The sequence below is a fragment of the Chroicocephalus ridibundus genome, chromosome 1 (genome assembly GCF_963924245.1).
Source record: "Chroicocephalus ridibundus chromosome 1, bChrRid1.1, whole genome shotgun sequence".
Lineage (NCBI taxonomy): Eukaryota > Metazoa > Chordata > Aves > Charadriiformes > Laridae > Chroicocephalus > Chroicocephalus ridibundus.
This window is the reverse complement of record NC_086284.1, coordinates 24668170-24682196: the sequence shown is the minus strand read 5'-3', so window position 1 is coordinate 24682196 and position 14027 is coordinate 24668170. Positions and strand designations below refer to the sequence as shown.

Sequence of the window (14027 nt, the reverse complement as noted above, 5' to 3'; positions counted from 1 at the left end):
AAGCTGGTGTAAATTCACTTGTACAGTGGTTGTGCTTAATGCCGCTTGCTGCTTAATGAGGCTGTATAACCTCCTTATACTAGAGGTAGAGGGGTTGGCTCTGGTTTCAGCTTGGTTATTTGGGCTAGTAACGACACTCCCCACTTCAGTCTCCAGAAGGCAATGCTGTACTTATTTCTATAGCACCTGAACCTTGTGCCTTTACAGCAGGAAATGGATTAAATGCATGTTGTAGGAATTTAAAATAACACAGCTTTGATCCTGCTTTCGGAATGGGTATTTCCCCTTTTTCATGTAGAAAAGTATGTCTTTTCCACAACAATGACTTAATGCCTCAGTAGTTGGGGGATGTTTTATACAGATTGAGTATGAAATTTGTGTAACTGATATTACATGACCTTTGTAGGACTACAATGTGAATGTTCTTGTGGAAATGTGTGTAGAGCTACTCTAACAGGTCTACAGATGTGGGAGTACGTGGGGAAAGGGGGCTTCTGTGTTTTTGGCAGTGTGGCATATGTAAGTATGGCTTCTGTAGGCCTCTTCTACGTACCAGATTAAATTTAAGCTTTTCTTGTATTGGCAGATGAAGGGGCATTAGTGAAAGGAGCAAAAAAACTTGGTTATGTCTTCACAGGACGGACTCCGCATTCAGTTATCATTGATGCAGTAAGTAATAGATGTGCATGGCACAGACTGCCAAGATCATGCAGAGCATAAGTGTCTCTTGTGTGGTCCTTGTGAGTTCCCTTTACAGGGCCTTTAGGAGGCCATATGCAAAAGGCTTTGGCAGACTGGAACAAGTTGTTTTAATCTGTTTTTAGATGCAAAGTCCTCTGCCCTTCTATGTAGCATGGGCAATAGGAAGTCGTAAGCTTATATGGGAAACGCCAGCAGTTGTCCCTTGTCTGGGAAGCACAGATGAGCACATTCGCATCAGAAGGAAATCCATGGATCTGGGAGATTTTCTGACTATTATGTTTAATGGCTGCTGTTCTTCTAATGTTTGATTTACTGTATTAAAATGGGATTTTTCTTCTGAGTAAAATCTTCTGTAGAAGATCTATCTGCTTACCAAGCTCTGTATGCAGGGGTGTGTAGTTAATGGATTAGAGTTGACACAGGCAGTCTCAAACTCCACATTCTGAATTCAGTTGCAGCCTAAGCTACTAAGTGGCTCCAGATTTACACAGGTGCAACTAAGATGAGAACCTTGTCTCTGGAATACATAATGGAGTGCTTATTAAGAATAATGGATGTTATTTTTGACCTTCCTCTCAGGTGCATTCACTTTCAAGTTTCTTGGTACACTGCCAAGCTAAGCATTTAAAAATGTGTATCTCTCTAGGACTTGTCACAAACTTAGAACTACTCAGAAAACTGCTGCTTATTTTAAGAGGAAGAGCTTAGGATGAGCAGTGTCATCCAGAGCTATTTAGGATCTTCTTTGCTCTGCAGGAAGACGCAGGCCCACCTGACCTAGTTTTGTACTCATCATACATAATGTGCTGGGAGCATGGTCAGTCTATAGCCAGCAATAAAAGCTGTCACTCTGAGGATCCTGTCTCTCCTCATTGCCTATGCCTGTGGCAGTACATGTAACATGGCTGGAGATGGCTTTTGGTCCTGGGGATATTGCTGAATTGTTATGTGCCTCATAGGACATAACTTTGTACCTATAGCTAGATTTTGTTACAGCCCTTTCTTTAACCACTGGAGTTCTGAGACTCCAGTAACTCTCACTGTTCCTTCCATCTGTTATACAATAGGAATGGCAAGGAAAACGTTTCTAAAACCTTTTCCTTTCAGGTTGCTCATGCTAAACCCCAGCAAACAGTTGTTGGCAACAGGAATTACTCCTCAGTTAACCGCTTTTTGCTGCAAAAAATAGCGAGTGCTTGTGAATTCAAGTAAAACAAATATTAATGCAGTTTAGACAAAGGTTATTGTAATACCAAATCTAATGGTATGTCTAATTTAACTTGGAATAATACAGTCTATAATATGTCTCTCACTTGATAGCTGTTAAGAAGTAAATATGCAGCTTAATTTTCAAAGCATGCTTATACTTCTAGATGAAGATATTAGTTCATTGAAATAGCATAAAAATAGTAAATAGAAGATGCCACAACTTCAGATGTTCAAGTAAGATTAGAATACCTTCATTCAATAGGTCTCTATATCACCCTTTACCAGGAGAGGGAGCTGTTACCACAATTTATTTACACGGGGTCGTGTAAACAAAAGTGCTTTAACAAACTATCGTGTTTATGCATGTAACAATATACTGCAAGTCATACTTACAATAGTATGTGCTTTCTTTTGTAGCTGGGAAAAGAAAAAACTTTTGAGATTCTTAACGTGCTGGAGTTTTCCAGGTAAGTTTTCCTCTCATATGCTAAATGCAGGAGAAAAAGAAAATACATTTACAAAAATGGTTATCTACAAAAAAAGATTCCACTGACGCAGTAGAAAAGCTGAACTCTTAATTTTGTCCTGTCCCTCCATCTCTTTGTTTTCAATATAGGAGTAATACAGAGCTGCTTAGAAGCTGTTGGCATGTGAATGTGAAGCTCTCCCCTGCCACTGCAGCTCTGTTGGCTTATTGAGAAGTCACTGCCCTGGAAGTTCATTCTGGGCCTCATTGATTTCCTGATGTGTCACTTGTGTACTTCAAGAACATACTTTGAGATTGCACTTCTGTAGTGCTTCTGTAAACCACTTGTTTTTGAGAAGGTAGAATCTCTGGCTGGAGGGCTTCTTCGTGGCCCTTAAGAACCACTCCAGCTAGGAAAAACTAAACCTTGTAAGCACTCCTGATTTGTCAGGCAGGCTAGGATGGGCACTGGATGGGTAGCAAGAAGCTTTGTGTGATGAATTGGGCCCCTAAATTAGGGGAGTTCATAAAAGGTGCTTCTCTTCGTCAGTTGATAAAGTTGTTGGTTTGGATGGTGCTAGTCAGCAGGCTTTTCTGCTGTTTGTTCTACTCTTGTTGAAGTCTTGCTCTCTGCCCTCTTTGAGTTGGCTGGTTCCACTCTAATAGGAGTATGCAAAAGTAAAGTTAAGGAATATTCGTGTAGGCAGCTTTTCTTGTGTCCTGGCTTCCTTTGAAGATTGCTCTTAACTACTTCTCCCTTTTGTTCGGAGCTACACAGGCTACTTGTGGGAATATTTAAAAAGGTGCTAGAGGAATTCTTCAGGGATTCTGACAAGTTGACCAGTTCCGTGGTATCCATAGACAGGAGTATGTGTGGCCCACATGCGGTGCTGGTAGAAAATACTGGTTTAATTCCTTCCTGTGTGTAGCAACTTGCCTCTTGACCAGTCAGGCAGTGCCTATAATTAGATTTCATAAAGCACATGGAAGTTTCCCACTGACACTAGCTTGCTGCAGAAATTCTGGGCATAGCTCAATTGCTGTCCTTCCAGACTTTCTTAAGAAAGTCATGGAAAGGATTGTTTTGTCTGATCATACATGCTAAGAGTTTACTTTCTTACAAATGGCTCTTGAGCCCTGAAAAGGTGTTAGAGCTCCCTGAGCAACTTTGGAGGAGGAAGAGGATTGTTCTCCACTCTGATCTATTTGTACATATTCACGAGAAGGAGATAAGGAAGGAGGATGTTTGAGTCTGCCTTTAGCTAAGGAGAAGAATTACACTTATAGATAACTAACTTTGAACATGAAAATAAAGTTCTTTAGGGTTCTTGTGAGAGTTGATTTATTTCCTTCTGCCTCTTACACGCTACACCTTTTTTTCCCAGTGGCCCTTTTAAAGGAGAGGTTGATAAGTGAAATGCTAAAATTATCTTAAAAAATCCTTACGTACCTTTCCTTATTAAACACTTGGGTACAATAGGGTGCTATTTACCTCTATTTTAGAAACTTACTCAAAACTTGACTGTCTTTATGTGCAGCCCTGCTCAGAGGGTCTGATTTTGTTCTATGTAATCCCAACTATATTGGTCTGATTAGACCAATAGAAAGAACTTTTTAGGGAGGTGAAGGGCTGGTCTATACCATGTGTGTCTCCTTTCTATGATGTTTTTGCACTCTGTTGTGTTAGTTAAGTAACTGTCCTTGTCAGTGTGTAGTTATTTCAGTGTCTGTTAAGGCTATAATTAATACACATTTAGCCTTAATGATTCAATTTCTAGCCTGAGTCCCCAAAACAATTTTACTTAAGGAATAAGGAAAAGCTGACAATAAATGAGACTCACCTTCTTTCAAGAGGATTTTTGTGCTGTCTTGCTCTCTTGCAAATTCTTGTTCACGTTTGGGTGCAAGTCTGGTTGAGTGCTTGCCAGTGGGAGCCATAGGGCTGAAGCTGGAAATGGGCAATTTAACACTTCTCCTTGCTGTTGAGGATTGTGGGTTGTTAAGTTACTTTAGTAACAACACCTCACCTGATCTCAGATGTGTTAAGTGTCCTATTCCCTGCTAGAACAGGACTTACTCTTCATCACTATGACTAATGTTAACAAATATTTTTCTTTCAATAGTAACAGGAAGAGAATGTCAGTGATTGTTCGAACTCCATCAGGACAACTACGTCTCTACTGCAAAGGGGCTGTAAGTAATTATGCTACCTAATGGAGAACTAACACTACTGGTTATTGTTTCAACAGCTGTGGCTGATGCTGGCATTTCATGTCTTGCACATAATACCTGTTGGCTTTCTGTTTAGGGCCAAGTGATTTAAGAGACCCATAATTCCTCCTCTGACTCCTTTTGCAGGCAGGAGGATTGCTAGGCTTTCTACTACCTACCTGAAATCCTGAAACTAATGGGAGCAGTACCCTTTACTTAGGCAAAGGCAGGATTTCACCCAGCTGTGCAACAGCAGTTCAGGAGTTAGACTAACTGCTGTTATCTGAATCTGTAATACAAAAATCTGTTCTCAAGTGGTTGTCTCTTGATCTGGCTCTTTTGTGTCTCTGCACCTGCTGTTATCTGTCATCCTGACTTGCACCATGTTGTGCTTCTGTCTTCGCTGACAAGAGCAATAACTTACCAAAGTACAAAGGCTGCAAAACTAGCGTTGGCCACAGCCAGAGAGTGGTTCTAATTTCAATGGAAAACTATGGAGTTGACTTTTTGCAACAGGGAAAACGATTTCTGACTTCTGTAAGGATCTGATTTACTGGAATTTGTCCTGATGTATAGGTGTGGGTGCACTGCTCTGTTGCTTCAGTTTAACTCCCCTGATTTGATAAAGTTGTGTCAGCTTCATGCTGGTGTGGTGGGAGTGAATTAAGCCCCCTGTCATTGTGCGGTGTTTCAAAGTTATAGGAGGTATTTCAAAGGCCTAGTAGGACCGCACAGATCTGCAACTGCTTGTTGCTCATACTATGCCTGAGTTCACACTGTTTCTTGGGAGTGTGGCACTGGAAGGATGGAGAACAGAAAAGTCTGCAGTAGAAAATGTCCGGTTGTCTTCCATATGAGCAGGCTCAGATGCCTTAACAGAGCAAAAGGGTTGCAGTAATTACAGTAATCTGGTGTTTTGTCTTGTGTGTTCTGCTGCATCCACCACTCATCTGAACTCTAAGTTAACCGCCAGTTCTACACGGACTCTTACACATTCTGGTAGTCATCTCCCATCCAGTCACTTCCATCATAAATTACTTGTTTTGTATGCTTGTCTCTAATCAATCATAGATGTAGGCCTCTTTACTTAGCTTAAGAGTACATGTTTGAGCAAAAGTACAGTTTCTGTATTTCATATGTGTGTAACAACTCGTTCTAGTTGTTGCAGAATAAAATCCAGAGACTCTAGATGTAGGTGATGGTGCTGTATTTTGATTGCAGCTCTTACCAGGGACTTTCCAATTGCCCTTTGATTTGGTGGTGAAGGAAGTTGCTGCAGGAAGAAGGTTATTTCAGAGACAATTTTGTGGTCGAACCTGTTCAGTGTTTCTGCCTTCTATTTTTAACATCAATGGGAATCTCTTCTAGAGAGGATTGCAAGAAGTTCTTCTGTACGGGACTACAATGCGTACTGAATAAGACCAGACACTTGTATTCTCTGAAAATCAATATATCATCTTAGTAATTCAGAAAGGAGTATTCTGTGTTGCCCAATAGTGGGGACCCCTTTATGGAAAGATGAGAGAAGGGCAGAATGTACTTCTGTCCCCATTATTTAAAGGTGATGCAGTATCTCTGCCACTGGGCACAATCCAGATTACTTACTCAAACCAGAGTCTCTAAAACCCAAATGTGTTACTTGCAAATATAGTCTTGGGTTCTGATATTAGCAAGTCCATTCAGGTTACTTCACTTGAGCTTGTAAATACACAAATGGAAACTTCATATGTAGACTTACTCTGTTGTAATGAATTTGGTTTTAATAGGATAATGTAATTTTTGAGAGGCTTTCAAAAGATTCCCAGTATATGGAGCAAACACTGTGCCATCTTGAGTACTTCGCAACAGAAGGTAAGAGAAACATGTCATGAGAATTCAATTTGTCAAATTACTTGCCGCATGTTCTGCATTGTCTAAGCTTTGCAGTGCCAAATAACATGAAGATAAATTAAGTGGTGTGTAATCAGCAAATTAACAACTCTAGGTTAACTTTAAGCTGAAGGAAGTTTGTGCCCTGCTTCTGTGTGATTTCAGTAGGGAACTGGAATTTGGAAGGAAAAGATGGGATTCTGTGTGCCCTTAATGTAGGGAAAGAGCGTGAGTTGTATTGCCCAGAATACCTCAATTACATTGGAGTTAGTGATGTGTTTACCAGTGTAAAAGTCAGATGACAAAGTCCCTGTCTTTATGAAGCAAAGTGATAACCTGAATGTGCTGAGAAGCCTGGAAGACCAAGACATCAAAGATGATCTGAAATAGTCTCTAAGGCCTTTGACTGATGTAGCACCTCCGTTTGCAGGGAAGTACAATGGCTTTGTTCCCTGTTCTGCAGTAGCATGAGATATTTGCATTATAGTAAAACCACGAACCAGTGTGTTTTTCCGTAAATCTGAAAACATTATTCAGCTTTTTTTAAAACATAAATATTTTTTCTGCAGACTCCCACATACCCAGTAATGAAACTTTTGTATTTTATGGCACACGCTCCTTTCTGCTTGACTCAGCCAGAAAAAAAAATCATTACTTCTGTATGTTAATTTTTGTCAGTGGTCTAATAAAATGGTTTTCATACTTAATGGGCCCTATTCTTCACTCTATTATGCATGTGTAACACTACTATTAATGTGACTTACGTGCATATATTGAAGGAGGAAAAACATCTTTCTAGAAGGGAATATGGGCTGTGTACTATGTTTAAATAGTATCTCCAATCCCAATATATAGCTAGTTCTTTAATTTGATCTCTTTAAAAATGCGTGACTGTCAAGCTTGCTTTCATACTTAAACTAAAAAGATGGAAGATGATACTTTTGTTGCTCCAGTATGGGTGGATTGCAGTACTGAAAATGAGGGAGGAGTTTGTGCCCCTTACTCTATCTTGATTTGCACCAACATTACTAACCTAAATGAGCCAGACTTTTCTTTTACGTTTGAAAACCCAAATGGTTTAAAAATGTACAGGGAGATTTTCTGGAATCCAGAGTTTAACAGCGTGCATTAAAAGTGCCTGTTGTTCCAATGGGAGGGTTAGAATTTAGCATTCATTTGGGCATTAATGATTTGCTGATACTCGGTGTAATTTTGCTGTGTGTAATGGCTGTTTTCTGTTTTGTAGGTCTGAGGACTTTGTGCATTGCTTATGCAGACCTGTCAGAAAACTCCTACAGAGAGTGGTTGAATGTCTACAATGAATCCAGTACAGTTCTGAAAGACAGAACTCAGAAGATGGAGGAATGCTATGAGATCATTGAGAAGGTAAGACGTGTACATTTTTGAGAATCGGATACGGATTCCCTTACATGTGTCTTTTTCAATGGTATTTAGGCTTTATACAGTAAAACAAACAGTTAATTTCATTAATGAGAAACTGAAAAGGCATTCTCTTTTGGCAGTCTGTTCAGTCCATAGACCTCTCAAGTTTTAGTTTATAAATCTGAGACAAATCTATGTATAAAGGGTCATTCCTACCTACAAACACTTTTCTTGCACTCCTTTTATCTTGCTATCTTGTGTAAGGTAACTTGATAAAGATAACTTAGAAAATCATTGTGTTGTGCCAAGTTCCCATGGACTAGTATATGAAGGACAACTTGTTCCTTCTCATATAGCAGTCACAGTTCAAACTTTCTGAAGGCTGTTGTAGAGACTGTAGACATAGAGTGTAGACCGAGGCCTGTAGCCACATAGACTGAAGGTGAAAAACTGCTTTCTTTATGCATATTGCAGAATTTACAACTCTGGAAGGGAAAAGTAGGTAGTGGAGAACCAGTTTGAAACTCTGTAATCCTACACCGAATGAAAAGTTAAAATGTCAACACTAGGGGCCAGTGTTTCTTTGATACTTGTTGGTCTTAGTGCTTTCTGAAATGCTGGTGCTCACACTCCCCACCTACACCTACCTGTTCATGCTCTTTCTCTTTGCTCCAGTTATTTCACTCTCATTTTGTTCAGTGGTTTATTTTAAGCAATATTTGAACTTCAGTTGCTTTTGTTAATTAATATTAACAATGCAACTGAAGTTCTGGAGTGCTGGAGTTACTTAAGTTGGGGCAGAAGAGAGAAGGAAGCTGAGACTAGGATGGGATGTAGCTTACAGTGTAACAGAAAAACTCCAAGGACTTGAAGCAGTAGCTGAATATTGGGTCTTTATTTTCAAACTAAGGACTAAATCTCCTTGTGTTGGTTGGTCAGTAGCAGCAGTGTGGTTATCTAGTTCTTGATTCTCTAGATCTCATAGCTCCTTTTAGTTTTCTGCTACCTGCGCTGTGCTCTCATACTCTTCTGTTTTCACGGAGGTGAAAAATGATCATAGATGATCAATCCATTAGTGTGGGTTGATTCTCTCTCACTTAATGTGTTCTCAAGCCTTAGATCCTTTTAGCCATCTACATTCTGCCTCCTTTCACAATGTAATACCTTGAGAAAAGGGTACTCTCTGAGTGAGTTATAGAATTGGGGTTTTGGACTTAGTATTGTATTGGTAGGAAATATCCACTGTATTCCTTTCCTGTTAATGCTTGTTTGCTGGTCATACCAAGGAACAGGGAAATGCACTTGAAACTTAATTTTTTTTTTTTTTTCTTAGAGCTGGTATTTCCCAGGCAAATTCTGTGGTCTGTAAGCACTTTCCAGATAATAAACTGGCTTGTGGCTGTAACAAAAATGTAATTAGCAGGCTGATTTCTCATCTTAGGGCTCAAATGAGAGTGGGAGAGTTACTTTCTCAGTCCGAGTGGTGAGGTCCCTGGATCATAGTACAGGTGTCCATGTAGAGACAAACTTGAACTGGCTTCCTTTCCACCTGTAAACTTTGAGAGGGCTTCAGCAGACCCAGTAGTACCTCCCCTGCTCAGGTAGCTTGGCTATGCTGATCCCTGTGCTGTCATGTTTAACTCCTTAATAAGTGAGTTTGGGAGTATAAAACAATCTGCAGTTGCACACTTGGATTGCCTTTCTTAACTTCAAATGCTGTTAGCATTGTTCGTCAGGAGGCTATAGGGTACTAAAACAAATGACTAATGGGAGTTAATTCTACTATCTTTACTAAGTGAATATCTCATAACAAAACTTAAGCTTTGTCAAGACCTGTATGAATAAAAACTACACACCTATATGAATAAACCCTTCCCTTTCTGTTCTCTATGCATACATAGATGCAAACAAGCAGAAGCTGCTCTAATGCCCTCTTCATAGAATCACGGAATGGTTAGGGTTGGAAGGGACCTTTTAAAGATCATCTAGTCCAACCTCCCCTGCCGTGGGCAGAGACACCACCCACTAGATCAGGTTGCTCAAAGCTCCATCCAATCTGACCTTGAACACTTCCAATGATGGGACATCCACAATTTCTCTGGGCAACCTGTTCCAGTGTGTCACCACCTTCATTGTTTAAAAAAAAATAAATTCTTCCTTGTGTCCAATCTAAATCTACCCTCTTTCAGTATAAAATCGTTGCTCCTTGTTCTGGCGCTACAGGCCCTGGTAAAAAGTCTTTCTTATAAGCTCCCTTTATGTATTGAAAGGCTGCAATAACATCTCCTTGGAGCCTTCTCTCCTCCAGGCTGAACAACCCGAACTCTCCTAACTTTTTCTGTTCACTTTGTTTTCACTTGTTTTGAAAAATTATAGTCCCTACAAAGAATAGAAGCTGGTACTTTTTTTCCTGTGCAATTCTGAAATTGTACATAATAACTAAACTCAATTTGTATCAATTTCTTCTAAACTGAATGTCTTTACATGTCTAAGGAATCATTAAAATGCTTTTAAAGTTAAAATCTGCTGACTAGATTGTGCCTTTTGACAAGGTTTATTTCTTAGGTATTCTTGTCTGCCTGACACTTTTTTGTAACCTAGCCAAATGTCTTCAAGCAGTTGCTTTAGAGTTGCATAAGACTATGACTAACTCTGTAGTATTAAACTTGTTGTAAGAGACATGCTTTTCTGGCAGGCATCTGTAGGTAGACTAGAGGTACTCTGATTAATGTTCATACCACTTGTATTACATAAATGTAGTGATTATATGCATAAATAGTTGCAATAATTTTTGCTTTGAGTGATTGTATCCAGTCTGTATGTACGTTTTATGGGAGGGAAATTAGTTTAAATGATGTGATGCCAGGTGACTTTTGTTTTGTGAGCTTAACAGCTATATAAACTGTGACCACTCATCATGTTGCTATGGTGATTAGTGAATGCTCTAGTATATATGTTCATCCACAGGCTAGCTTTGGAGTTGTATAACCTCAATTAATTGCTCTTGAAACATTGCCATCTTTCTGATCAGAAACACTTGGTTCCATTCTGTACCTCTTGGAATGTGAATTGTATGCAGAGGAAGTAGAATAGTCACCCTAAAAACTTACTGTAGTGTATGTTGTTTGTCAAAATGCTGTATTAGCAATGAGGCGCAACATACTGTCTTTAATTCCGTTTTGACTGTGTTCCAAACAGAGGTTTATCGTAAGAAAACAATCCCTCAAATTCTGTTTTCCAGGATTTACTGCTTCTTGGAGCTACAGCCATTGAAGACCGCCTGCAAGCAGGTGTTCCGGAAACAATAGCTACACTAATGAAGGCAGAAATTAAGATATGGATTCTGACGGGCGACAAGCAGGAAACGGCTCTCAATATAGGTATCCATCTTTCTGTTTTCTCTGAATTTGTCTGGTATGTGACAAGTTACATACTAGATCTCCTGTGTGGGGCTTTAAAAAAAAAAAAAAAAAACCAAACAAAACAGGCCTGCTTTTTATAGAATGGTTCTTTGGTAGCAGACAGGCATATGGTAGCCTTCACTTTGGAGAGTGGGGGGTGGGTTTGGAGTGAAGTCTTTACTCTGAGTGTCAGGCTAAAGGGACACTTCTGCTCTTGGCTCTTAAGTGCAGTTCTTGTATGGAGTGAATAGGTAACTCTGTGTTCTGATAGAAACTGGAGAGCTCAACCAGACCATAATGTTTCAGTTATACTGTGCATTATATCAAACTGTTCTACAGCTTTTTTCTTATCTTACTGACTGCCTTTTCTGGAGTTTGGGCTATGATGGGAAACATGGTAATACAAAGCGTATAGTTAAAAATTCTTGCAAACCTTGTCTGTGAAAGCAGGTGAATGCTTGAATAACTGCTCGTGCTGTCACCTTATGACACATCTGTTAGTCAAGCGTGTCATGATTGTTAGTGGAAGTGTTGCTATTGAGTGTATGGATAGAGTTTGTTTGGTTTGAATAATCATATTGAATATAACCCATAGGTATGGTTGTTCTATCAAAGCACAATATGGATATTCTTGTCTCAAACTTGTTGATGTATCTTAACATAGAAACTGCACTCTTTGTAATGCAAAAAAGTCTTGCAATGATGTGAACAAAAAGTACAAATTAAAGTATTAATCAGACAGGTGTGGTTGGGTACTGATGTAATAGAATGGTAACCTGCTTAAGACATATGTGTTATCTGTTTTTGCAGCATAAAACTAGATAGCTTTTAGCACTGTAAGTATAGGTTTATTATTAAAAGTGGCCCTGAAACATTAGGCTTCCTTTAGCTCATAAATGTATCTGATAAAGTCAGTCTATATACCCAATTCTATTTGTAATTTGTCAAATTTAAGGCCAGGCTGGATGAGGCTTTGAGCAGCCTGGTCTAGTGGGAGGTGTCCCTGCCCATGGCAGGTGGTTGGAACTAGATGATCTTTAAGGTCCCTTCCAACCCAAACTGTTCTGTGATTCTATGATTAAATACATGGATTTTACTGTAAGGCTGAGATGAACTGGAGGTAGACATTGGAATTTCAATCTTATAGCAACTAGATGTTGTGCTCTGTAGCACTTCTGCTGTTGGCATTGAATGTGCCACAAAGTAGGTCGAGTAAGTACTCCAAATTTAAACCCTTCAGCCTCTTTCTCGCTGTCGATGCTTGCAAGGTGGGCAACCTGGGTAGCTGTCACAGAATGCTATGAGCCGATTTGTGAGCTATGCCTATGCTGGCATTGTGCCATAGCTCTTCACACAATGCTAGCAGCCTCCTAGGAGATGGGCTGCCGGGTCTTAACACTGTCTCTAGTGTGGCTGTGTAAAGTGCCATCAACAATTGCATTCAGATCTGCAGATGAGGTTGTTCGGAGGTATAGGCATAGGTTAAGGTTATCCTTAACAGCTTAGGCTGCCTTCTGTTGAAGGAGCTATTTTGTCAGCCTTCTCAAGCTCATGTTGACTTCAAGATTCTCTAACTATATGAAGAATGTGACCGGTGATGCTCTTTATATAGAGAACTGCATGTATATGGGTCTGGATGTATTTCAGGCTCCTCCTGGGATAACTGTGATGCTCTGTAACTAAACTTATATCACCTTTAGCAAAACTTCAGGCATTTGCTATTTTTCTTTTTTTAACTTTTTCTGCTTTGATTAGACTGGTGGAATTCCAGAACGTAGTCTGCTTGACGAGAATTTTTGTTTACTTATGAAAACAGAATCAAGTTTCCTATGTCTTTTTTGAAGTTGGTACCAAGAGATGAAATAACTTGCTGAACTAATAAGTTGTAGTAGAAATAAGGTGGTTGGCTTATGTAGACAACTGATTCAAATGCTAGTTACCTGGTTTGAATCACTATCTGCAGCTTTTTCTTTCTTTAAAAGCAGTTATCAACTTGAGAGGAGCGAAACATCTTTTGACAAATTAAAAAAAGCTACAGATTTTGGCATAAATATCTGAAATAAGTTGACATTAACTGACAGCAGCTAGCCTGAACACAAGTACATGAGCTTTACAGCAATTACTTACCGTGAAGGAGACTAACTTCCAACTTGTCTCTAAAACTTTTTTTTATATGATAGCAACTCGAAAAGAATAAACATCTCCCTTAGAACTTCTGAATTATCACTTTTAGTGTACAATTTGGGAGTAAAACTCCGGAAACTTAATTAGCTTTATGTTCAAGTTGGCTTGAAAGTACAAACGTGGCACCCAGTTTTTGTATGTAATCCATTAAAACTGTAATAAACACTGAATTTAAAACTCAGTACACATGTACGCTTTATGATTCAGGTATAAATATGCTATCTGGGCAGTAAAAAGTGTTTTCACTTTCTCATTATGTGTGGAGGTTATGCTTATGGACCCTTGCTTGCTGTATGGATATGTACTGAGGGATATTGGAGCTCTTGACAGCTGCTGGAGTACATTGTTCTTCCAGCTTTCTGTTGATTCTTTGACCTTCAGATTTTGTGTGTGTCTCTGTTGTCTTTTGATTGCATTACTCTGAAGAGGAATGCTTGACCTTGTTGTGGAGTGGTTGTATGCTTTCACTCAGCCGTGTGCCACCTAATAGTCCTGCAGGTGAGGAGTATGTTCCTGATAAGCTTTAATACTGATCAACCATTTGAACTCTCTACCTGTAGAAAATATGAGTTCTAGGTTCAGAAACATCTTTGAGCATGATA

General features: G+C 39.4%; 1 protein-coding gene across 4 annotated transcripts in view; it reads left to right on the top strand.

Annotated features, from left to right (window-relative positions):
- The window catches only part of ATP8A2 (ATPase phospholipid transporting 8A2), a 353486-nt gene that overhangs the window by 88008 nt on the left and 251451 nt on the right, over positions 1-14027 (top strand). For all 4 annotated transcript variants that reach the window (XM_063331450.1, XM_063331475.1, XM_063331458.1 and 1 more), the window contains exons 18-23: positions 587-669; positions 2329-2378; positions 4501-4570; positions 6355-6439; positions 7704-7843; positions 11082-11220. In XM_063331450.1, coding sequence (XP_063187520.1) covers positions 587-669; positions 2329-2378; positions 4501-4570; positions 6355-6439; positions 7704-7843; positions 11082-11220 — 567 coding nt within the window. The remainder of the gene's footprint in view (positions 1-586; positions 670-2328; positions 2379-4500; positions 4571-6354; positions 6440-7703; positions 7844-11081; positions 11221-14027) is intronic.